General features: G+C 41.4%; 1 protein-coding gene across 3 annotated transcripts in view; it reads left to right on the top strand.

The window, feature by feature from the left end:
- fam53c (family with sequence similarity 53 member C) overlaps window positions 1–25,065 on the top strand; it is a 216,512-nt gene that overhangs the window by 55,020 nt on the left and 136,427 nt on the right. For 2 of the 3 annotated variants that reach the window (XM_087995501.1, XM_043704079.2), the window contains exons 2-3: window positions 6,142–6,403; window positions 16,151–16,208. In XM_087995501.1, coding sequence (XP_087851627.1) covers window positions 6,326–6,403; window positions 16,151–16,208 — 136 coding nt within the window. In that variant the 5' untranslated portion in view covers window positions 6,142–6,325. Of the gene's footprint in view, window positions 1–6,141; window positions 6,404–10,385; window positions 10,842–16,150; window positions 16,209–25,065 lie in introns of those variants that run through there. The other variant, XM_043704081.2, reaches the window with a different exon arrangement.

Below are 25,065 nucleotides of genomic sequence, written 5' to 3'. Positions count from 1 at the left end.
GGAATAAATTCCTGCATGAGTTGGGCTGATTCTAGATTGATGGTTAGTTGTTGAACCTACAAGTTTTTAAAATGTTTTATCTTGCTGCACCAGGACCCATTTGTCTCTCTTGAAAGAATTTAATCTCTTAAAGCTGGATTCTGACTCCGCCATTACATAATATTAAATGCTGTGATAAATAGATATTTCCAAATTAAAGAGCTTAGGTGAAGAAACGATGCAAGGATTTTAAAAATGTAGAAAGTAAGGTAAATCGTCAATCCGTCACTGGTCAGATTCTGCATGTTGAACATGGACCAATGTAAGCAGTGCTGTTGTGTTTAAATTCCAGATGAGCCTGCAGGGGTAAGGGTCCTGGATGTGCTTACATTTTCAGGACCATAGCAGTATAATGAGCTTGGCATGGCCACATTTGGTTACATGACAGTGAAATCTGTTCCTCTTTCTCTGTTTTCGACAAGCTTTAACTCTCAGGTGTTATAGCAGTTTTACTATTTAAAGTGGTTATTAGTCCAGCTTAGGTAATGTTTTGTATTTCTAGTTCATAGAATATTCCAATGCAGTACAGGCCCTTCAGCCCTCAATGTTGCGCCGACCTGTGAAATCAATCTGAAGCCCATCTAACCTACACTAATCCATTTTCATCCAAATGTTTATCCAGGGATCATTTAAATGCACTTTAATGTTGGTGAGTCTACTACTGTCTGAATAAAGAAACTACCTCTGACATCTGTCCTATATCTTATCACCTGTCAATTTAAAGCTATGTCCCCTCGTGCTAGCCACCACCCTCTGAGGAAAAAGGCTCTCACTGCCCACCCTATCTAACCCTCTGATTATCTTATATGTCTCAATTAAGTCACCTCACGACCTTCTTCTCTCCAACGAAAACAGCCTCAAGTCCCTCAGCTTTCCTCACAAGACCCCCCTCCATAACCAGGCAACATCCTAGTTAATCTCCTCTGAACCCTTTCCAAAGCTTCCGCATCCTTCCTATAATTCGGTGACCAGAACTGAATGCAAAACTCCCAAGTGCAGCCACACCAGAGTTTTGTAAAGCTGCAACATGACCTCATGGCTCCAAAACTCAATCCCTCTATCAATAAAATCTAACATACCATATGCCTTCTTAACAGCCCTATTAACCTGAGTGGTAACTTGCGGCATCTGTGTACGTGGACACTGAGATCTCTCTCCTTATCTACACTACCAAGAATCTTACCATTAGCCCAGTACTCTGCATTCCTGTTGCTCCTTGCAGTGTGAATCACCTCACGTTTCCACTTTAAACTCATTTCATTTGCCACCTTTCAACCCAGCTCTGCAGCTTATCTATGTCCCTCTGTAACCTGCAACATCCTTCTGCACTGTCCACAACTCCACTGACCTTAGTGTCATCTGCAAATTTAGTAACCCATCCTTTCTATGCCCTCATCCAGGTCATTTATAAAAATGACAAACAGCAGTGGACCCAAAACGGATCCTTGTGGGACACCACTAGTAACTGAACTCCAGGATGAACGTTTCCCATCAACCACCACCCTCTGTCTTCTTTCTGATCCAAACCGCTAAATTACCCTCAACCCTATGCCTCTGTATTATGTGCAATAGCCTACCGTGGGGAATCTTATCAAAACCTTACTGAAATCCATGTACACCACATCATTTGCTTTACCCTCATCCATCTGTTTGGTCACCACCTCAAAGAACTCAATAAGGTTTGTGAGGCACGACCTACCCTTCACAAAACCATGTTGACTATCTGTAATCAATTTCTTTCTTTCTAGATGATTAGAAATCCTATGCCTTATGATCTTTTCCAATACTTTACCCACAATTGAAATAAGGCTCACTGGTCTATAATTACCAGGGTTGTCTCTACTCCCCTTTTTGAACAAAGGGACAACATTTGCTATCCTCCAGTCTTCTGGCACTATTCCTGTAGACAACGACGATTTAAAGATCAATGCCAAAGGCTCGGCAATCTCCTCCCTGGCTTCCCAGAGAATCCTGGGATAAATCCCATCCGGCCCAGGGGATTTATCTATTTTCACACGTTCCTAATGTGCCGGTTTGGATTATCCTTTTATGTGTCTCTGGGTGCCCCTGCTTAAGGTGACTGTTTCAGAAATAAAAGATATGTGCAATTTTAATATGAAAGACCAAAAGAGATTCTAGATAAACTGGTTAACTGATCTATGTTTTAAAATATTATTTTTTGTCCCTGTTCCTGCAGGAGCAATTTACAGCTTGTCAATTATCCTTGCTCCAACTATTCACTCTTTCCTGTAAATTTGAGTCTGTGCCCAATTTTGTCGACTGGGGAGTATATTTTCACACTTAACTTTACAGTTCTTTTGGGATTCCATTCCTTCAAAGTGTAGTGAGATTGCCAGCTGCTTACTAGGAAAGTTTGTGATGTTTGTTAGCCTCGGATCAGCAGTCCGGGCACTTGCTGCTTATCCTCGCCATTTCAAAGTTGAGTCTGTGTCTTTCTCTCAGGACTAGCTATTCAAAGTCCTCACATACTAACAAATAAAGACTGCATTTCCACAATACAGTGATTTCATTTTCAAACTTTGAACAAAAACACCATCTTGTATAGAAGAGGTTTTGTGTTAGCTAGAATTTAGTACATTCATCCTTCCGTTTGTATTGGAGGATGCAGAGGTCATCCTCAGTTTAATCTGCGGTTTTGATTGAATGATTTGATTTCAGGTGTGTATGAGCTTTTTCTTGGGGGAAGCGTTGTGAGTGACTGGAGGTGTTGGGGTCACATCTGAGAAGAGACCTTAGTAGAAGGTTTACTCACCACTTCAACTGCTGAGGTTGATTTCATGTTAACTATGAGAGAGATTGGAGGGTAAAGTCAGTAAACCACTGACCATTCAGTGCCGGGACCTTGTCTCTCATTTACAGTTATCTGACACAAAATCTCTTGTAAGTTCTAATATGAAACATATTTGAAAAATCTTAAATAAGCTGATGATTAACATGGGTCCACAGTGCACAACCAGTCACATAATGGCAATGTATCAGGCCACTGGAAAGTCGGTATAGAGAATGGAACAATTTCACACTTAATGCACTGAGGAATGGCACTCTTGGGAAGACTGTTTGGCAGAGTGCCAGGCACATTGGTCTGCATTTAACCATACTATACCTGCCATGGAAAGCGAATAGCTGACAGGTAGTACTACAAATGGAGTCATGTTCTGTTTTTCAGTGTTAATATCCTGAATCTGAGGTACAAAAGATGCATCTTTTTAAAAGAAAGTAGGATTATACAAATGCATATACCACTGCCAAATTGGGGCATTTGACTAATTGTGTCTGAGATTAATCACTTGAAGTCAGTCTCCTGCACCCTATTGATGAGAGCGGGGTTAAGAAGCTGAAGTATTTGCAAGTAGGTTTTGCAATGGAACCTATTCCTACTTGCAAATACTTCAGCATTTATGTAAAAATCAAGTATAAGAAGTTTACAATGGGTAAAATAAGTACACGCTTTATAAGCCTGACTATTAAGAATCAAATTTCCAGCAGCACTGTGGTTTTTAGCGTCATACTGCATGGAAACAGACCCTTCGGTCGAACTCATCCATGCCAACCTTCGTGAGGTGTTTGCATTAATACAGTGTTTATTCAAGTCTGTTGCTTGATTCTAACAAGTTGTTAGAACATGACCCAAATAAGCAGGTAGAATATAAATACCACCTACTTGAATCAAACTGAGGTGAATTTTATTTGGTTATTAGACTGTCACTTTATTTGAGATTTGAAAGAACTTCCTTCTGGTGGTAATTACTTTGGATTAAAGTCAGTACTGTTTTACAAATGCATAATAGAATTCAAGATCCAATGTTTTTGAAGGATATTTGCAATTTCAGTCTAACCTGTGCTGCAACTTCTGTTATTGGTGCCCCTTTGTCTCGCAGAGAAAATGCTTCTGCAGTGTCACAATCACTTTAAACGAGATGCTCAGTGTAGCTTTGCACACATCCAACAGCACTCTGATCCATGGACACAAACTCTTATTCAGTGTAGGTTTGAGGGATAAGCCAAGGAGAAGTCAACCAGTTGCATACACAGTCCACTATGTACTGCTTGTTCTAGGAATGTTTATGAGCCTAGCACTTAACTGCCTATTCCTGCAGGACTGATTTGCTGGTTTGCTGGGTCACATGAGAGGACATTAAGTGTGTCCATGTAATGTGCAGGCACAGGCTGAGATTCATTCCCTGAAGGATGTAGCTGATCCAGTTGCACTTTTATAGTAATCTGGAACTTTAACTATAGTTTTTTTGATTACATACAAATAACCAAGTTTCGCAACTTGCTGCTGTGATATTTCCAGCTCAGTACCATAACTGCCACCACCTTTGTATTCATTGACCCCCTTTTGTGGTGTGCATTTTAGTTTTGAGGATTTTAGAACTACTTCTCAGCTGGTTTGAAAGCTGAACTTTATATGAAAGTAGTAGAGTTGCTTCAGTATTCACGCAACCCCTTACTTGGTGTCAGCAGTAGTTCAGTAGAACGGAGTTGGAAGAATATGGGTTCCAATCTGACAGAGACTCTAGCATATATAATCAAAATTGATACGAGAAAGTACTAGAGAAGCTATTTTTCAGATTAAACCAAAGCCCCTTTTTCCTTTTCCCTGGATGTAAAAGGTCCGAGGGTACTGTTTGAAGAGCAGGATAATTCTTTGAGGTCTTAAACAGTATTAATCTCTCCCAAATTCCCCAGAACAGGTTTCCTTATTATTTATCTCATTGCCGTTTCTCACCACCCAACATGATTAAGCATTGAATAATTATCGACAATATCTCCAAGTCCTTTCGTCGTCAGGGTGTATATCATGGAAGCTCAATGTTGTTTCATTGTCACATTTCCCTACATATAGGAATGTTGATGGTTTACTTTTGACACAATGTGATGTTTACGTTCCTATACAAATGCAACTTCTTTGTTTCTGCAACTGATTCTTTTTGGGGTGAATGTGAACCCAATAACAAGACTTTGAGTGCAAAACATTAACAATCATGAAACCAGCCAGCTATGTATTTTAGCTATCAAGGTAGATTTTTGGCCCCACCTACAAGCCTCTCCACTCACCCACGCAGTACCGTCTTTATCTTTGAGGGGAAAGTAGTTGTGAACAGAAGCACGTTACTAAATTCCTCTCTTCTTGATCCTGCTTCAACCAGTGATAGTTAAAGAACAGTGCAGGGCTGGACAGGCCTTTTTGGCCCTTCAAGCCTGCGCTGACACATTTTGCCCTTCTATACTAAAACTGTCTTCACTTACAGGATCCAAATCCCTCTATTCCCTTCCTCTTCATGTATTCGTCCAGGTGCTTCTTGAATGCTGCTGTTGTAAGTGCTTCCACCACCCCCTCTGGCAGCACGTTCCAGGCACTCACCACCCTCTGTGTGAAACACCTGCCTCGTACATCTCTTTTAAAGTCCACCCCCGCACCATGAACCTGTGTCCCCTAGTAGTTGACTTCTCCACCCTTGGGAAAAACCTCATACTTTTCACTCTATCCAGGCCATTCGCAGTCTTAGAAACTTTCGCAACCTCCTGCATTCCAGTGAAAACAAACCCAGTCTATCTAGCCTTTCTTCATTGCTAAAATCCCCCAGACCAGGCAACATCCTGGTAAACATTTCTGTACCCTCTCCAAAGCATCTATATCCTTCTGGTAGTGTGGTGACCAGAACTGTCCGCAATATTCCAAATGCAGTCTAACTGAAGTTTGATAAACCTGCAGCATAATTTGCCTATTATACTTAATTCCTCTTCCAATGACGGTAAGCATGTCATAGGCCTTTTTATCTACCTGTGCTGCTACCTTCGGTGATCTGTGGACCTGCCCACCCAGATCCCTCTGACTATCAATACTTATAAGGTTTTGCCATTGTGGTTTAATTTCCATCTGTATTTGACCATCCAAAATGTATCATCTTATATCCGTCCAGAGTTGTTGGAATATATGTCCACATTATGGGAAGAGATATTGAATTTGGGTTCTTCTACATCTGACGTTATTACATTTTGTTGGTTGTTGCTGCTTGTCTATGTTAAGCTTTTATATTTTGGAAACCGATGTGATTCCACCCTCCTTTTACACAGGATCTTTGAAAGAATGGATTAAGAAAGTATCAAGGTGGTTTGCACCCCACGTGGAAGATGTCTACCTCCCAATGAACCCAGCAACAGTGGAGCAAGGAACATGGCGAAGTGAGGGAACGAGTGTTGTGGAGGGAAGAGCTTGGTTGCTTTCTCACAGCACGTGGCAAAGTGTAGAAAGGTTACCATGGTAACTGTCATCACAGAGCAGCTACAGAAACAAAGTTTGGATGACCTGACTTGTAAAGCCTTTAATATTAATTTGGTAAGAGAAACACGCACAGCACCTACGAGCTCTTTTTGCCATGTATGCAGTACATTAAGGTCAAGATTTCTTTTCAATGCCTGTTTTAACCTGTTTGAGAATTTTGCATGTGTCCGTAGGTAAGAGCTGAGAATAACCACAACACTTTGACAGCAGTCACTCAGCACAACCAGTTGTTGCTAATGGTATTCAAGAGAGAGCTGCTTGCCTGTACAACTTAAAATAGAAACCTTTGCATTTAATTACAAAATGAAATTGCTGAAACTGAACAGCCTGTATGGTGGAGAACAGTGACAAACATAAAATGACACCATTTTGGATTTATTTTGTCCCATTTCACATCAAATGATCATGATGTCCACTGTGAGGCATATGGAAGAATTGAGTTTCTCAGGGGACCTCTGAAGTTGGTTCTGTTAGATTGGAGAGGGACTAAATTACTGCCTTTTTACTTTCTAATCTCCTCTCAGTCTTTGTCATATCATCCTGTTGTCTTCTGCTCTATTCACACATTCTATACATGTTGCTTGTGGTTTTATTTACATACACGCTGCGGCCCTGGATAATGAGTCATCTCCCTTCTGGTAATCTTGAGTTCTGAAGAGACGAAATTGGAAGTCTTGAAGCATTTTAACATAAAGTAGTTATTTAGACAGCTTGCTCTCTGTTTAATAAAGCTGGCACACAGTTGACCTTGTATGGCAGTGGTTTTGAAATTTCATCTATGGGATATTTTTGGCATCCCCACTCTTGGGGACCGCAGCTCGAATTCTATTTTAAAAAATGCTAATTCTCCGTAAGAAAGGAGAGCCATTGTTGCATTGCGCATGTTCAAATGCGCATAGGTAATATGAAGTGAACTTGAAAATCTATAATTTAAATACAGAAATCTTGATGGACTCCCAGGTTTCCTTCATATCCCCTCTTTAAAACAAGCCCCAATAAATCTTTCCTTCCTGCTATTAATAGGTTTTTCAACTTCTGTGCTTGACCTGTTCATGAGGTGCATTCACTCAGGAAAGTCTTAGCCTGGATGGTAAAGTCTCATATGGTGTGATTTCTTATCCACGTGGTAAATTTGTGTTGGTTTAAATAGCAAAATTCTACATTGGGCTTTTTTGCTGTGTTTTCTTTTGTTGGAGAGTAACCTGATGTTTGTGAAGTTGAGAATCTGGGCGTGTAATACTTTTTTACATATTGCATTCAACACATCCTAGGCCTAGCTAAGGGTAATGCTTCCTTTGAGTTGTTGCAGTGTGCACTAGTCTTGCAAGTTAGATATAAATATTATATATGGTATGTATTTGGTATATAGTGTGGTTCTGCACCAAGTAACTTAAAACTGGTTTGGCATTATCCTGTTCTTGCATTATGTGATCAGATCTTTACTGTAAATAAAGCTAGTTGATACTGAGATAGTCTGACTAGTGTTCTGTGAATTGTCTAGCACAGTTCCATTCATTTTGTTTGATTGAAAAATACAACTGCCTTATTGTAATATAGAAAAGGGCAAGGATACTCCTATATGATGACAGATATCCTGCATTTTTCTTTTAATATGTAAGAGTCTTAAAAAATATTCTTGTTTATAAAAATAGAAAATCAGTTTTACAGTAAAATTCAGCACAGGACATGTTTTCTGTCATCAGACTGTATTTGAGCCTCTGTTATCCAATGCCTATAAACGCAAAAGATTTTAGTGAAAAACTTTCATGCTGTCATACTATTGTCATTTGATCCAATATTGATTGGAGGCTCTTCTGCCATCTGTATTAAAGATGGCACCCAGTCTTGAAGGATAGAGAAAATGTTTTCAGGCACTCCAATGGCCTCATTGAAAAGGGAACAAATTGACAGTTTTGTTTGGGAGAGACTTGCCACCTCATTGAACAGGTTGCAACACAGTCAAAAACCGATTTCTACGGATGGTGATGAGAGGTCAGTGACATTGATTTGCAGAGTATGATTTTGGTGAGTGTGACTACGTCAGGCTGTTGTTTGACTTATCTGTGGGATGCCTCTCCCAATTTTGACACGGCACCATTTTAGTGACGAGGATTCTACAGGATCGGTTGTTACTTCTGCTGCCTGGGTCTGTCTACTTTTGTTATGGTTTGACACTTTCTGTCACAGCCATTCGATAGAATGTCTTGCTAGACTACTTTAGAAGGCAGTTATTATTGCCCGATTTGAAATGCCAGGACCTGTGCCACTAAGGTACTACTTTTATTTCACCAATGAATACTTTGGGACTTTACAAAAATTTGTGACGAAGTCTCCAAGTCTCTCTACTGAAATGTTCTGGTCACAGAGATTCTGTTAATTTTTCTAGTCAACACCAACCAACCAAGGTGGCCCCCTCACAGGCTGTCCTTTTGCAGGGAAAAAACACAAATGTAAGCCTGTTAGTTTGTATAGTTATATCAGTGACCACTGATGGTCTTACACAGAGACTTTTTTGTACATCAGTGTGAATGAATTTGGAATTTTATTCTTTGAACCAAAGTCATAATTGCAAGGTGTGCCACAGCCACTCACTATGCTTAGGTTGAAAACAATCTTAAGTGCTGCTACAGTTTGACACAAGACAGGCTGACCCAAGTGTCAATTCACAATCACAACAATCATTGCTTTTGATTTTTGGACAAAATCCTTTTAAATCAGACTGTACTGCTATTAACTAAATTTACCTTGGATGAAGACAGGGTGTCCATAAGGAATAGCTGGATTTTGTTTCCTATATTCTGACCAAGATGGATAAATACAATGAACTCAAGCAATCCATCCATGAGCAGGCAGCCAGTGATGTACATATATCAGTAGCTGTTGATATTGCAGAAGCCTTGGCCTACTGTGCTGCTTAGATTGGTGCCTGGAGTTTGTTCATGGTAATGATTTGTAAAGAGAGCACAGCTTAGACGTTTTCCCTCCAAGCTGTCTGTTAGTTTCTGTCAGTGAATCCAAAACATAAGGCCGTTGGACAGTTCAGCTGAAGCCAGTTCTCTGTTAGCTACCAGACTGTCCTCATTTGGGGTTAGTCAAAATTAAATACTGCACTGAAGGACAGGTATGGAAGTGTCCAAAACCATTACATAAAGTTAAGTACCTGGAAATGAATCTAGACTTGTACTCCCACACCCCAACCTACCATTCAGTCTTTATTCTTGTCTACCATTTTCACTGGAAATCCCTGTTTCTTGGGCATAAATATTTGAGGAAAAGCTGCATCTCAAAGCTGGTTAACATTATAGGACAGCAAGCATGAATAGTTGAACAGAATATAACCGTTATCTTGACAGACTCAGTAAAAATGTTATATTGCAAGTGAAACACTACTGCATGCTTTAAACCATTTTAAAGTTTTCTTGTGGGTGTTGAAGAACAAGGCTGACCTTGGTGGGGAAGCTGGAAAATCTGTATCTGTTTCTGCAAGAGGTAGTGTTAGACTCATCTTAGATCGAAAGCTGTGTTTCTAGATCTAGCACAGATGCAACATTTTTTTATATAACCACAGGAACCAACCATAACCAGTCAAATAGAGCAAGCATTAACTTAGACAAGTATATGAGCATTAAACTGAAAAGAGTCCACCCAAGCCTATAGTGACATGCACATTTTCACATTGATTTTGAATTAGTATAGAAAGTACTCCCACAAAAAGCCCAAATGAAGGACAGGTTAAATCTGTTAACTAATCAGTAAGGATGTTATGAAGCCAGTTGATGCCTTGACTTGGTGGGTTAAAGCCCTACCTAGGAAACTCTGAGTTATCAACTCCAGGATGCATCATTTTGAGCAAATAACTTTAACTTGAAAGGGTTCTGTGGTGCAATGGTAGTGTCTCTGAGCCAGAGGGAATCTCAGCACTTATTCATTTCTTATGCTCAAGGATCTATGGTAAAGCAGCAGACATCTAACAGACAGTGAATGAATTCTTTACTGCTACTGTGTTGCAGGAAAGAAACCCAGATGGGAAGAATAAGCTAATTCTGTGGCTATTCCCTGGCATTCATCAATCAGGCTTCAATTGACCCGGTTTTGGTTATCACTTTCAGAGTTGGGCTGCAACGTAGAATGGATTGGTCCTCCAATGCATCCAAGAACTTTGGCTTTATGATTAGCACAAAGAAAACTGAAGTGATGTACTGGCCTGCTCGAGGAAAACCCTGTCTCGAACCCAGGATAACCAATCCATGAACAGTACCTGACAGCAGTGGATAAATTCACTTACCTCGGTAGCATGTTCTGTCTTGAACTATGTGCCAAACTGTTACTCTTTATAGCGATAGCCCTGTCCTCGCAGTTCTACACATGAAGGACTTGGACTGTGTACCAACAACACGCCAAGAAGCTCTGCCACCACCACAGGTGTATGTTTTTCTTGCATCCAGAAGGTGATTGGATTCTGCACGCTCAGCTGAAATTGTGTTTGTGGCAGGTACGACACATCTAAAAGTACTTGGGTGTTTATTTAAAGAACTGTGACTTGTAGGATCCAGCTTGAAAGTGGGATAAAGCTAGATAGCTCCATGATGGCCAGTTCAAACATGATGGCCTTCACCTGTACTGTATACATTCACACTGGCAAATGTTAGAATGTCTGTATCAACTCACGTCACATGGAGGAACACTGAAGAGTGCGGGAAGATCTCTGCAGGCTGGGTAGTGTCGAAGGAGGGTCTCTGCGTGCTGGGTACTGACAAAGGTGATTATCTGGGTCACAACTACACTCCTTACTTAAGGAACAATATTGCTTGTTTTGGAAGCAGTTCAGAGAAGTTTAATTGTTGGATAAAGGTGTTGCCTTATGATGCTCGGCTGTTTGCATTGAAGTTTAGAAGCATGGAAAGAAGATCTTATTGAATCATACAAGATTCTGAGGGGGTTTGACAGGATGGACACATCAATGATATTTCCCTTTATGTGAGATATAGAGTTGGGGGCACAGTTTGAAAATTAAAAGTCTCTTGTTCAAGATTAAGATGAAAAGGCATTTCCTCTGAGGGTCGTTTCTCTTTGGAATCCTCTAGCCAGAGTGCAATGAGGCTTGGGTCATTTACATTCATGGCTGAGGTAGGTACATGTTTGATCTATCAGGGAATCTCGGGCTTTAGGGAGCTGGCAGCAATATAGAGTTAAGGCCATCATCTTATCAAATAGTGAAGCAGGCTCATGGGACCAGATAGCTTTTTCCTGCTTCTATTCCTTGTGAGCCATTTTTGGAAGTTTCTGAAAATCAGGTGGCAAGGTGAAACATCAAAAAACTGAGCACACCCAAGCTGCCATATCATGCATTTGCATCATTTTGGGATCGTCACAACTGAGCAGGACTGGTTATGTATCTGTGGTGTCTGACACTTTGTTACCTAATCAGTTTTAATGGAGAGCTTGGTACAGGGATGTACACTCATGTTCTCTCTCATTCCACAACTTGATGGGCCGTTACAAAATAATCATTTTTCCAGTTACCACCATAACCAATTAAACACTTATAAATAAAAAAATCTATCAAATCAGGTTTCTTACTCAGCATGATTATTTATTATCAAACGAAACATATTCAGTAAAGATCCATAATTGATTCATTTACACAGTCAGTGAATTGGGAAGTACAATTCTTCCCATTCCCACTTGTTCTAGTGCTCCCTCCCTCTCTGTGGGGGAAGAAGAAACAAAATATACAGATTGTGTTCAGGGATTGGCTTTCTGAAGGAAACAAATCACTTTGGTTAGTGTATTTGAACATTACATTTCCTTTGTGGTTCTGGGACGTATGGTCAAGACGCTAATCGTTTCTCTTAAGTCTTGCAGATGCAGCTTGCTCAGGAAATAGAATCTTGAGATCTCTCTTTCAAAAGAGTGGATAGATTTCAACCTTAACTGATCGAGAGTTTCCTTTACAGAAATGGTCAAAGTGAGCTAGGTCACTTGTTCTTAGCCTGCATCCATCCAACTTAGCTTGTTCTTAGCAGGCCTTTCTCCGATTCAGCCATATGGGGGAAAATAACATTTCTACAGACCAGTCAGACTTCAAAAATGGACCTATCAGAGTCTGTAGCAAAGTTATTACCAGCCATGTTATTTCTAGGACACCTTGTTTAGAAATCTACAATGTCCACCCTGAATTTTAAATGACATATTTTAAATTTTAATGATACTAGGAAAGAACTTTCGAAAGCTGATTGGCCGCAGATGTTTGCAGGTAAAGGGACATCTTGAAAATGGGAAACCTTCAGAAATGAGATACGAGAATCCAGAGAAAGTATGTTCCTGTTAGGGTGTAAGGAAAGGTTGGTAGGTATAGGGAATGCCGGATGACAAAAGAAATTGAGGTTTTGGTTAAGAAAAAGAAGAAAGCAGATGTAAGGTATAGACAGGATAGATCGAGTGAATCCTGAGATGAGTATAAAGGCAGTAGGAGTATACTTAAGAGAGAAATCTGGAGGGCGGCCCAGTGGTTAGCACTGCTGCTTCACAGCACCAGGGTCCCAGGTTCGATTCCAGCATCGGGTGACTCACTGTGTGGAGTTTGCACATTCTCCCCGTGTCTGCGTGGGTTCCCCCCGGGTGCTCCGGTTTCCTCCCACAGTCCAAAGATGTGCAGGTCAGGTGAATTGGCTTTGCTAAATTGCCAATAGTGTTAGGTGCATGAGTGAGAGGGAAAGGGGTCTGGGTGGGTTACTCTTTGGGGGAAGAAGAGACAAAATATACAGATTGTGAACTGGTTGGACCGAAGGGCCTGTTTCCAAACTGTAGGGAATCTAATCTAAAAAGGGGATATGAGATAGCTTTGGCAAGTTGGGTTAAGGAGAATCCAAAGGGTTTTGACAAATACATTAAGGACAAAAGGGTAACTAGGGAGAGAATAGGGCCCCTCAAAGATCAGCAAGGCGGCCTTTGTGTGGAGCCGCAGGAGATGGGGCAGATACTAAATGAGTATTTTGCATCAGTGTTTACAGTGGAAAAGGATTTGAAGATATAGAATGTAGGGAAATAGATGGTGACATCTTGAAAAATATCCATATTAGAGAGGAGGAAGTGCTGGATGTCTTGAAATGTATAAAAGTGGATAACTTCCCAGGACCTGATCAGGTGTATCCGAGAACTCTGTGGGAAGCTAGGGAAGTGATTGCTGGGCCTCTTGCTGAGATATTTGTAGCATCGATAGTCACAGGTGAGGTGCCGGAAGACTGGAGGTTGGCTAACATGGTTTAAGAAAGGTGGTAAGGATATGCCAGGGAACTATAGACTGGTGAGCCTGACCTTGGTGGTGGGCAAGTTGTTGGAGGGAATCCTGAGGGACAGGATGTACATGTATTTGGAAAGGCAAGGACTGATTAGGGATAGTCAACATGGCTTTATGTGTGGGAAATCATATCTCACAAACTTGATTAGTTTTTTGAAGAAGTAACAAAGAGGATTGGTGAGGGCAGAGTGGTAGATGTGACCTGTATGGACTTCACTAAGGCATTCAACAAGGTTCCCCATGGGACACTGATTAGCAAGGTTAGATCTCATGGAATACAGGGAGAACTCGCCACTTGGATACAGAACTGGCTCAAAGGTAAAGGCAGAGGGTGGTGGTGGAGGGTTGTTTTTCAGCCTGGAAGCCTGTGACCAGTGGAGTGCCACAAGGATCAGTGCTGGGTTCAGTACTTTTCATAATTTATATAAATGATTTGGATGTGAGCATGGGAGGTATAGTTAGTAAGTTTGCTGATGACACCAAAATTGGAGGTATAGTGGACAGCGAAGAAGGTTACCTCAGAATACAACAGGATCTTGATCAGATGGACCAATGGGCTGAGAAGTGGCGGATGGCATTTTATTCAGATAAATGCGAGGTGCTGCATTTTGAGAAAGCAAAACTTATACAATTAATGGTAAGGTCCGAGAGAGTGCTGCTGAACAAAGAGACCTTGGAGTGCAGGTTCATAGTTCCTTGAAAGTGGAGTCGCAGGTCGATAGGATAGTGACGAAGGCGTTAGGTATGCTTTCCTTTATTGGTCAGAGAATGGAGTACAGGAGTTGGGAGGTCATGTCCTGTACAGCCACAACATTGGTTAGGCCACTGTTGGAATATTGCATGCAATTCCGGTCTACTTCCTGTCGGAAACATGTTGTGAAACTTGAAAGGATTCAGAAAAGATTTACAAGGATGTTGCCAGGTTTGGAGGATTTGAGCTATAGGGAGAGGCTGAACAGGCTGGGGCTGTTTTCATGGAGCGTCGGAGGCTGAGGAGTGACCTTATGAAGGCTTATAGAATCATGAGGGGCATGGATAGGATAAATAGACAAGGTCTTTTCCCTGGGTGGGGGAGTCCAGACTAGAGGGCATAGGTTATGGTGAGAGGGGAAAGATATAAAAGAGACTTATGGGGCAACCTTTTCACTCAGAGGTTGGTGTATGTATGGAATGAGCTGCCAGAGAAAGTGGTGGAGGCTGGTACACTTGCAACATTTAAAAGGCATCTGGATGGGTATATGAATAGGAAGGGTTTGGAGGGATATGGGCCAGGTGCTGGCAGGTGGGACTAGATTGGGTTGAGATATCTGGTCGGCATGGACAGATTGGACCGAAGGGTCTGTTTCCGTGCTGTACATCTCTATGACTATAAATACTGAAGTGCAATACACCACTGTTTCCACCACAGCAAGAGGCCATTGTGCCTCACTGACTGTGCTGGTTCTTTGAAGGTATCATTCCTCTACCTTCTCTCTGTGGCTCTGCACGTTTTTCCTTTTCAGGTAATGCTCCAAATCCCTCCTGAATTTCTTGATTGAACCTACCTCCCACCACTCGCTCAGGCAGTGCGTTCCTGATCCTAATCACTTGCTGCATGAAAACAGTTTTCCTCTTGTTACAGTAGTTATTTTGCCATTTCCCTTAATTCTGCATCCCTTTGTTTTCAAATCTTCCACTGTGGGAACATTTTTCCCTTATCTGCTCTATCTAGACCCTTCTTTATTTTAAATGTCCTATCAAATGTCCTCCCCTCCTTATCTACTCCAAGGAGAAAAGTCTGATTTCTTCAATCTATCTGTATCTGATGTTCTTGAGGGTGGATGTGGAAAGGATCTTTCCTGTTGTAGCAGAATCATAGAACCAGAGTGTCATGGCTTATAAAGAAAAGGTCACCAATTTAAGGTAGAGATGAAACAAAATGCTTTTGCGTGGGTCTTTGGAGCTGTTTTCCCCAAAAGGTGGTGTAACCAGAATCTTTGAAAATGTTTAGTGCAAGGTCGATTGATTTTCAATAAGCAAAGGGGTGAAAAGTTGGTTCGGCAGGCATGCAGAATAATCAGATGAGCCTTGATCTTACTGAGTGATGAAACAGCCTGAGCAGCTGAGGGGACAACTCCTTCTCTTCATTTGTGTGTTCCCATGTCCTCACATCAGACACGTTTTCACGATGGTTACCAGCACCGTCTCTAATATTATCATATTCCTCCAATTATGTGGTGTCCAGAAGCGGACACAATTCTCCAGATGAGGCAGAAAATGTATTTTTGATGAGTTTAAGATAACATGCTTACTTTTATGCTCTGCCCCTATTAATAAAGGCAAGGTTGCTGTGTGCTTTATTAACCACCAACTTAAACCTGTCTGCCACCTTCAATGTTTTGTGCGTGCACACATTTGGGCACCTCTGTTACTGCATCCCTTTTAGATTATATCTTTTACTTTGTGTATGTCTATTTATTTTATTTTATAATACATACTGAGATCTATCTTTGATCTTTCAGCCCCTGCCTGACAGTACAAACAAAGGTAGTTGCTGGAATCCATACCGGTTCATACCAGGTAGGTGCACTTACATGATTCTATGCTGCAGTACCTGACCTGTATTTGTAGAGTTACATGGTAATGCACAAAATGGTTGTTCTTCATTGCTTCCTTTCAGAACTGAAGCAGACACACTACTTGAGGAAGAATGCAGTTTCTGGGGGAACAATGTGCGTCTCTGTTGTAGATGGTGCAGCGACCAGAGTAGAATGCAATTCTTCTCAATTTATGGCAGTTTTAGTTTCCACGAATGACTTTCTATTCACTGTACAGTACTTCGTGTTTGAAGTCTAGTTAACTGGCTACGGCAAAACAGCACTAATAGAAGCTGGAAAGAAATGAATAGGGGAGTAGTGATTAGATAATATCAACGAGGTAAAAACAATGACTGCAAACCAGACTACAAAGCTTTCAAGACTGACTTGATATTATCTAATTCTGGATTAGTGGTGCTGGAAGAGCACAGCAGTTCAGGCAACATCCAAGGAGCTTCGAAATCGACGTTTGGGCAAAAGCCCTGATGAAGGCTTTCGATTTCGAAGCTCCTTGGATGCAGCCTGAACTACGGTGCTCTTCCAGCACCACTAATCCAGAATTAGATAATATCAAGTCAGTCTTGAAAGCTTTGTAGGTTTAAAAGAAGGAAAAACATAAGGGCAGGGGGTTCCATGCTTTTGACAAGTTCAGAAAGAATCAAGAGTAGGACAAGCAAAGTGTGATTCATGTCTTAGAGGTGTGAGCTTTCTTTTAGGAGAGGATTTCTGAAGCCACTGTAGCTGGCACCATGATGCCATATGTCCATGCATTATGGTGATGGAGCCAAGTTGTGGAACAATGATTAGTAGATAGGAGGTTAGAAGGAGATCTCTTGCTTTGTGGTGTCACACACTAGCTTTGCCCTTTGCTGCTAAGTGTTGAGTAAATTCTTCCTCCGTTCTGTTGCACCCTCACCACCCACAGCTCTGTGTGAGTTTAAAGTATGTTATGAAGAAAATGCTGCTGTATTGGGCCCCAGGTTCCAATGCAAGCTTCACTTCAAAAATAGAATGGGCTGGTATCTTTTTTAAATGTGCTTCCATTTCTAAGTCCACTAAGATGTGATCATGTTTGCTTGGTACTTGAGCGCAACTTGATCATTTCCTTAACAAAAACATAAATTGAAACTCAGCAGGTCAGGCAGCAGCTATGGAGAGAGAAAGCAGAATTAGCGTTTTGGGTCCAGTGCTCCCCCTTCAGAACACTGGCTCTGTTTCTCTCTCCACAGATGCTGCCAGACCTGCTGAGTTTCACCAACAATTACTGCTTTTGTTTCAGATTTCCAGCATTTACAGTTCTGATCATTTCATTTGAGAACTGCAGAAGCTGTACAGAGATTGAAATGAAGTCCACCAGATTCTGGGTAATCCAAGATGGAGGACGGGAGAAATTTCTGGCTGTAACAGCTGCTCCTTTATTGAGGTATTTTAGGTGTTGGAGGTGATTTCTTCAAATTCCAAGAGCAGCAATTGCTGCTTTGTATGCTGTTGCATTGTTTTGGAACTTTGGGGAAAAAATAGTCAAAACAACAGCAGTTTTAAAAGGGCGAAGAGCAAACCAAGGCAGCACTTGGTGAGATCGGTGCAGGGGAGAGAGAGAGAGAAAGAAACTGACACAGCAGTGAACCTGCACAGTTACTGCCTTTGCTATTTGAATTCATGTATCGCTGGACATCAGAGTGCGACTAGGAAAATCAACAAACAGTGAAATTCACAACTGATCTTGGAGGAACAGTTTGGGCGAAGTTCACAGCACAGAAGCAGATAAGTGTATTGTTTTTAAGTGGGACCTACAGAAAGTCTGCAGTAGTGAGTAGAGTGGGTTCTTTCTTGATTGTGTTTTTGAGATATGTCTATTGATTAAATGTAAAATATAAGCCAAAACTATTAATATAACCTGGGCAGTGTTTTGTAGAGGAATAAGATGGTGTTACTTTCTGGGTCTGTAGATTGTGAAGGAGCAAAAGTGGCCTTTAGTAGAGTGATATGCGCTTCTTGTCAGATGTGGGAGTTCAAAGAGAATTTAAGGGTTATTGCAGATTATATCTGCAATAAATGCTGTTGGTTGCAAATCTTACAAGATCAAATAGATCGGTTGGAGAGACGGTTAGAAGCAAGGAAAGGAATTTGCAATAGCAACAGTATGTGATGGATGGTAGTTATAGGAAGGGGGGAAAGTCTCAGGTACAGTCACACAGATGGGTTAACTCCAGGAAAGGTAAGAGAGGTAGGCAGCGAGTGCAGGAGCCTTCTGTGGCTATACCCATTTCAAACAAGTATGTTGTTTTGGAAAATGTAGGGGGTGATGGATTCTCAGGGGAACTTAGCACGAACAGCCAAGTTTCTGGTGTTGAGACTGGCTCTAATGCAATGAGGGGTACATCGGGTTCCAAGAGATCAATTGTGTTAGTCCAAGGTAGAGACAGATGTTTCTGTGGCCAGCAGCGAAAAAAGCAGAATGGTGTGTTGCTTCCCTGGTCCCAGGATCAAGGATGTCTCAGAGAGGGTGCAGAATGTTCTCACGGGGGAGAGGGGCCAGCAGGAAGTCATTGTCCACATTGGAACCAACGACATAGGAAGGGAAAAGTTTGAGACTCTGAAGGGAGATTACAGAGAGTTAGGCAGGAATTTAAAAAGGAGATCCTCAAGGGTGGTAATATCTGGATTACTCCCAGTGCCACGAGCTAGTGAGGGCAGGAATAGGAGGATAGAGCAGATGAATGCATGGCTGAGGAGCTGGTGTATGGGAGAAGGATTCACATTTCTGGATCATTGGAATCTTGTTTGGGGTCGAAGTGACCTGTACAGGAAGGGCAGTTTGCACCTAAATTAGCAGGGGACTAATATACTGGCAGGGAAATTTGCCAGAGCTGCTTGGGAGGATTTAAACTAGTAAGGTTGGAGGGTGGGACCCAGGGAGATGGTGAGCAAAGAGATCAATCTGAGACTGGTACAGTTGAGAACGAAGTGAGTCAAACAGTCAGGGCAGGCAGGGACAAGGTAAGACTAATAAATTAAACTGTATTTATTTCAATGCAAGGGGCCTAACGGGGAACTCAGGGCATGGTTAGGAACATGGGACTGGGATATCATAGCAATTACAGAAACATGGCTCAGCGATGGGCAGGACTGGCAGTTTAATGTTCCAGGATACAAATGCTACAGGAAGGACAGAAAGGGAGGCAAGAGAGGAGGGGGAGTGGCATTTTTGATAAGGGATAGCATTACAGCTGTGCTGAGGGAGGATATTCCTGGAAATACATCCAGGGACGTTATTTGGGTGGAACTGAGAAATAAGAAGATGATCACCTTATTGGGATTGTATTATAGACCCCCTAATAGTCAGAGGGCAATTGAGAAACAAACTTGTAAGTAAATCTCAGCTATCTGTAAGAATAATAGAGTGGTTATGGTAGGGGATTTTTAACTTTACGTACATAGACTGGGACTGCTATAGTGTTAAGGGTTTAAATGGAGAGGAATTTGTTAAGTGTGTACAAGAAAATTTTCTGATTCAATATGTGGATGTACCTATTAGAGAAGGTGCAAAACCTGACCTACTCTTGGGAAATAAGGCAGGGCAGGTGACTGAGGTGTCAGTGGGGGAGCACTTTGGAGCCAGCGACCATAATTCTATTAGATTTAAAATAGTGATGGACAAGGATAGACCAGACCTAAAAGTTGAAGTTCTAAGTTGGAGAAAGGCCAATTTTGACGGTATTAGGCAAGAACTTTCGAAAGCTGATTGGACACAGATGTTTGCAGGTAAAAGTTCAGCTGGAAAATGGAAAGCCTTCCAGAAATGGGATAACAAGAATCCAGAGAAAGTATATTCCTGTTAGTGTGAAAGGAAAGGTTAGCAGGTATAGGGAATGTTGGATGACTAAAGAAATTGAGGGTTTGGTAAAGAAAAAGAAGGAAGCATATGTCAGGTATAGACAGGATAGATCGAGTGAATCCTTAGAGTGGAGGTTGGCTAACGTGGTGCCACTGTTTAAGAAGGGTAGTAAGGATAAGCCAGGGAACTATTGACCACTGAGCCTGATGTCGGTGGTGGGCAATTTGTTGGAGGTAATCCTGAGGGACAGGATGTACATGTATTTGGAAAGGCAAGGACTGATTAGGGATAGTCAACATGGCTTTGTACGTGGGAAATCATGTCTCTCAAACTTGATTGACTTTTTTGAAGAAGTAACAAAGAAGGTTGATGAGGGCAGAGCAGTAGATGTGTTCTATCTGGACTTCAGTAAGGCGTTCGACAAGGTTCTCCATGGGAAACCCGTTAGCATGGTTCGATCTCACGGAATAAAGGGAGAACTAGCCATTTGGATACAGAATTGGCTCAAAGGTAGAAGACAGAGGGTGGTGTTGGAGGGTTGTTTTTCAGACTGGAGGCCTGTGATCAGTGGAGTGCCACAAGGTCTTCAACTTTTTGTCATTTACATAAATGATTTGGATGTGAGCATAAGAGGTAGAGTTAGTAAGTTTGCAGATGACACCAAAATTGGAGGTGTAGTGGACAGCGAAGAGGGTTACCTCTGATTACAACAGGATCTTGATCTGATGGGCCAATAGACCGAGAAGTGGCAGATGGAGTTTAATTCCGATAAGTGCGAGGTGCTGCATTTTGGGAAAATAAATCTTAGCAGGACTTATACACTTAATGGTAAGGTCCTAGGGAGTGTTGCTGAACACAGAGACTTTGGGATGAAGGTTCGTAGCTCCTTGAAAGTGGAATCATAGGTAGATAGGATAGTGAAGAAGGCGTTTAGTATGCTTTCCTTTATTGGTCAGAGTATTGAGTACAGGAGTTGGGAGGTCATGTTGCGGCTGTACAGGACGTTGTTTAGGCCACTGTTGGAATATTGCCTGCAGTTCTGGTCTCCTTCCTATCGGAAAGATGTTGTGAAACTTGACAATGTTCAGAAAAGATTTACAAGGATGTTGCTAGGTTGGAGGATTTGAGCTACAGGGAGAGGCTGAACAGGCTGGGATGGTTTTCCCTGGAGCGTCGGATGCTGATGTGTGACCTTATAGAGGTTTACAAAATTATGAGAGACATGGATAGGGTAAATAGACAAAGTCTTTTCTCTAGGGTGGGGGAGTCCAGAACTAGAGGGCATAGGGTTAGAGTAAGTGGGGAAAGATATAAAAGAGACCTAAGGGACAACTTTTTCATGAGAGGGTGGTAAGTGTATAGAATGAGCTGCCAGAGGAAGTGGTGGGGGCTGGTAAAATTGCAACATTTAAAAGGCATCTGGATGGGTACATAAAAGGCAGGGTTTAGGGGGATATGGGCCAGGTGCTGGCAAGTGAGATTAGATCAGGTTGGAATATCTGGTCGGCATGGATGGTTTGGATCAAAGGGTCTGTTTCCACGCTGTCCATCTCTATTGCTCTAAGTGCTGTGGTAGATAGCTGGCAAATCACGGTCAGATTTTAAAAAAACTCTTGTCATTAACCTTTATTTGTTGTGCCTTTTGTACTTGCAAGAGAAAATGATGATGGCTGCATCCATCTCACACTCTGTGTGGAGAGGCGTTCAGTATTTTCTAAGAGCATGCATTAGATCAAGTTCAGAGTTCACTCACAGTTCCTGATCTTGGCCTGGCTGACTAACTTTGCATTCTTACTATAGACTTGGTTCTTTCATAGGTTATGTGCAAAAAGAAATGTGCTTTGTCATGTAATAGGGTGTACATCCCTTAGTCATTTTGCTTTCTTCAATGCTTTAAAGCTGTTTCTGAGAGAAACTGTGGGAGCAGGCAGATCATGTAAAATTCTTCAGGAAGTCATATATTAAATGACAGTGGAGTCATAGGTGGATTTTGGAACTAGCTATCCATGTGCTGAGTTATAGCTTTGGACTTGAAAGCTTTAATGCAAAAAGTACTAAAACAAGGAAATGGATTCCAGAGGTATTTGGTCCATATTTGTTTGACTCCTATTTCAGGAAGCTACTGAACTTACCAATAAGTTGTTCTTGCCAGCAAGACAGTAGAGTTCAATAACTCTCATTCGTGGTTGACCTGTTCAGCTATCCCTCAAAGACAAGAACTTGATGCCATTTCAAGTTACGTTCAACATTTTAATTTTTAATTTTTGAATTAAAACGCTTTTGTTTTATTTGTATCTTTTCCCAGTCCTTGTGGCTTATTTTTCAAATAGCACACATTGTGATATCAGATAGATATAATAACATTAAACTAAGAGTTAGTCCAGGATGAAAATAGTGGGAACATTACTCTGAGTAGAACGAGGTGAGGATGTAGCCAGTTTTGAAGATGAAGACTCCTGACAACATTTGGAGTAATGTGCAAAGAATTGGTCGTTTTGTTTCAGGAAAGATGTAAATCCGTTGGAAGCAGTTCTGAGAAGGTCAACCACCCAACTTAAGTAAGATGAAGTAATCTGGGAGGGTGTGTATCTTTGTGTATGTGTGTTGCTTCAGTTGCTTCATTATTGGGGTTGGTTAACACTGCTTTCCACCTTGACACGTGAATGTGAGCAGTGGTTGTTGTTTAGATTGGTTTTGTGCTGGACAGTAATTGTTAACACTATTTCTGCACAGCTTGTTGATTCTTAAATCGCCAGGTGATTTGTGGGGCATTGAAAAGTGCTACTGATCTGTGGCTTCAACTTCAATCTAGCTAATTCTAAATAGAATCCAAGGCTTTGTTTGTTAGCCGAGCTGTAGGGATCCAGTTTAGTTCTCGGCAGCCGTAGTCTTTCAGTGCTAAGCTATCCCTGACTAGCCGCAAGTGCAATCTCGCAGGGTAAAGTAGAAGATGTGCATTGGGGAGTGCTTTGCTGAGTTTGAGAATGGGATACAGTGCTGTTTAATGAACCTGGAAGTAGGTGATGGGAAATCTTTGAAGTTGTAAGCAAGCATTACTTGAAAAGTGGGAGGTCTGTACTGTGGTCAGTGCTGATAGTAATGCACTTGCATGCCTTAAGATGAGCTGTGCATTTGCTGATATGAATTGTCTACTTTGTAATGTTTCAAACCCACAATTTGGTTCTCTGTTGACCAGACAGTGACTCCACTTTCACTTGTTTGTGGGGGTAGGGATTGATAGAACGTAGTAGGGTCAATATACTTTGTTCTAAATACAGGTCAAAAAACCTTATCAGCAATGTTAGCCGAGCAGGATAAACTGCAGCAACAGGCAGTGCTCTGTTATGTGATTTCAGCTGGTTAAGCTTGTGAAGATAGATCAATTCTTAGTTCTTGCCAATGTGCACCTGTTTTCCGGCCTTAACCGTGTATCTATAAAAAGAGAGTGTATCCCTTATCAGATAAGCAGTGGCTAATACTGAATTTCTCACTGGCTTTGTTTAAAATGCTATTAAAAATGGTGCCGGCTTCTAAACTTGCTAACAGCTGGCTGACTCAAAAAAGCAAGAGCTAACTGATTTTAGTCTACGCTGAGCTGGATGTAATCAAGACCAATTGTAATGTACAACTTTTTAACATGTTGGAAAATGAATGAAGGGCTTTCTTATATTACCAGGGTGTGTGTAACTGTTAGTTTCAGCAGGTGTAGGACAGGAGAGAAAGAATAAGTATCAGCAATCCTTGTGTGTTTTAGTCACCCAATTCTTAACCAACTGAGTGAGTGATTGACAGCAAAGACTTATTAACTGAGATTACCTTGACTCATGTTTGATTTATTTTCAATACTTACCTTTTATTACATGTGACAAGCTGATTTCTACTTCATTCTTTTTTTTCTCCATCCCTTCAGATGTAAAACCCAGAGGATGTCAAACAAGCGATGCTGTGTTCCAGCATTTACACTGATCCAAACACAGGTTGATAAGCATAGGCTATGCGTTGTCGACCCTGTGTGTATGGGAAGTATAGCACTGGTATGACTTCCCACGTTTGGAGCACATGGAGTGCATTTAAAGTATGGAGGCATTGGTGTTTAAAGAGGCATTCTGTCCCCTGTGCTGAATAGTGTTCAGGAGCAGGAAGAGTGGGCAGGGCGTTTTTTTTAAACATCCCAAGAGAATTGGTTTGTCCCTGTTGTGGCTGAGTTTCCCAGTTAGAATCAATCTCACCATCATCTTATTTATTGATCTCTGAAGAAAAAAACTGAAGAGTTGCTTTACAAATGAAGGCTAATAAGAATAGCTTGTTTTATCTATGGGAATTGATGCATAATGCAAGAAAAAAGAACTCGATAGAAAATTGTTTTTTTTAATTTGTCCACATGAAGAAGAGGAGTAATCATGAATTTATAAATAGCATTTCACGACCATAGGATATCCCAAAGCACTGTAGCTAATGAAGTGTAGATGCTGCTGTAATGTCAGAAGTATGGTAGCTAGTTTGCACACAATAAAGTTTGACAAGCAGCAGTGTGATACTGATCTGTCTTAATCTAGATTATTGTGTCACGTGTCTGGACTGGGACATGTGTGTGCCATAGTGCTGACTAAGCCAAGACTTGACAATCTTGTAATCCACTTACAAAAACAATATTTCTTTTATTCACCTCTCCTTTCCTGCCTCCTTCAAATAAAATAGAGAACTGATCTACTCCAACTAGAGTAGATAATGAGTCTGGCTCACTGGAGAGACATCAGACCTTTTTAAAATTTGATTCCCAAGTAATTCCTCAGTCCATAGACATTCATCCTTTATTGTCCTACGTTGCTAGATGGATGGAGTTTAAAAATAGGGAGGTTATGCTGCAGCTGTACAGGGTGCTGCTGAGGCCACACCTGTGCAGCTGTTTTGGTCTCCTTATTTGAGAGAGGATGTACTGGCACTGGAGGGGAGTGCAGAGGAGGTTCCAGAGTTGAGAGGGTTGACTTATGAGGAGAGATTG

This window comes from Chiloscyllium plagiosum, unplaced genomic scaffold (assembly GCF_037043375.1).
Source record: "Chiloscyllium plagiosum isolate Xiang-an unplaced genomic scaffold, Cpla_swu_hap1 HiC_scaffold_16, whole genome shotgun sequence".
In the NCBI taxonomy this organism is placed as follows: Eukaryota; Metazoa; Chordata; class Chondrichthyes; order Orectolobiformes; family Hemiscylliidae; genus Chiloscyllium; species Chiloscyllium plagiosum.
This window is presented reverse-complemented; position numbering and strand designations above follow the sequence as displayed.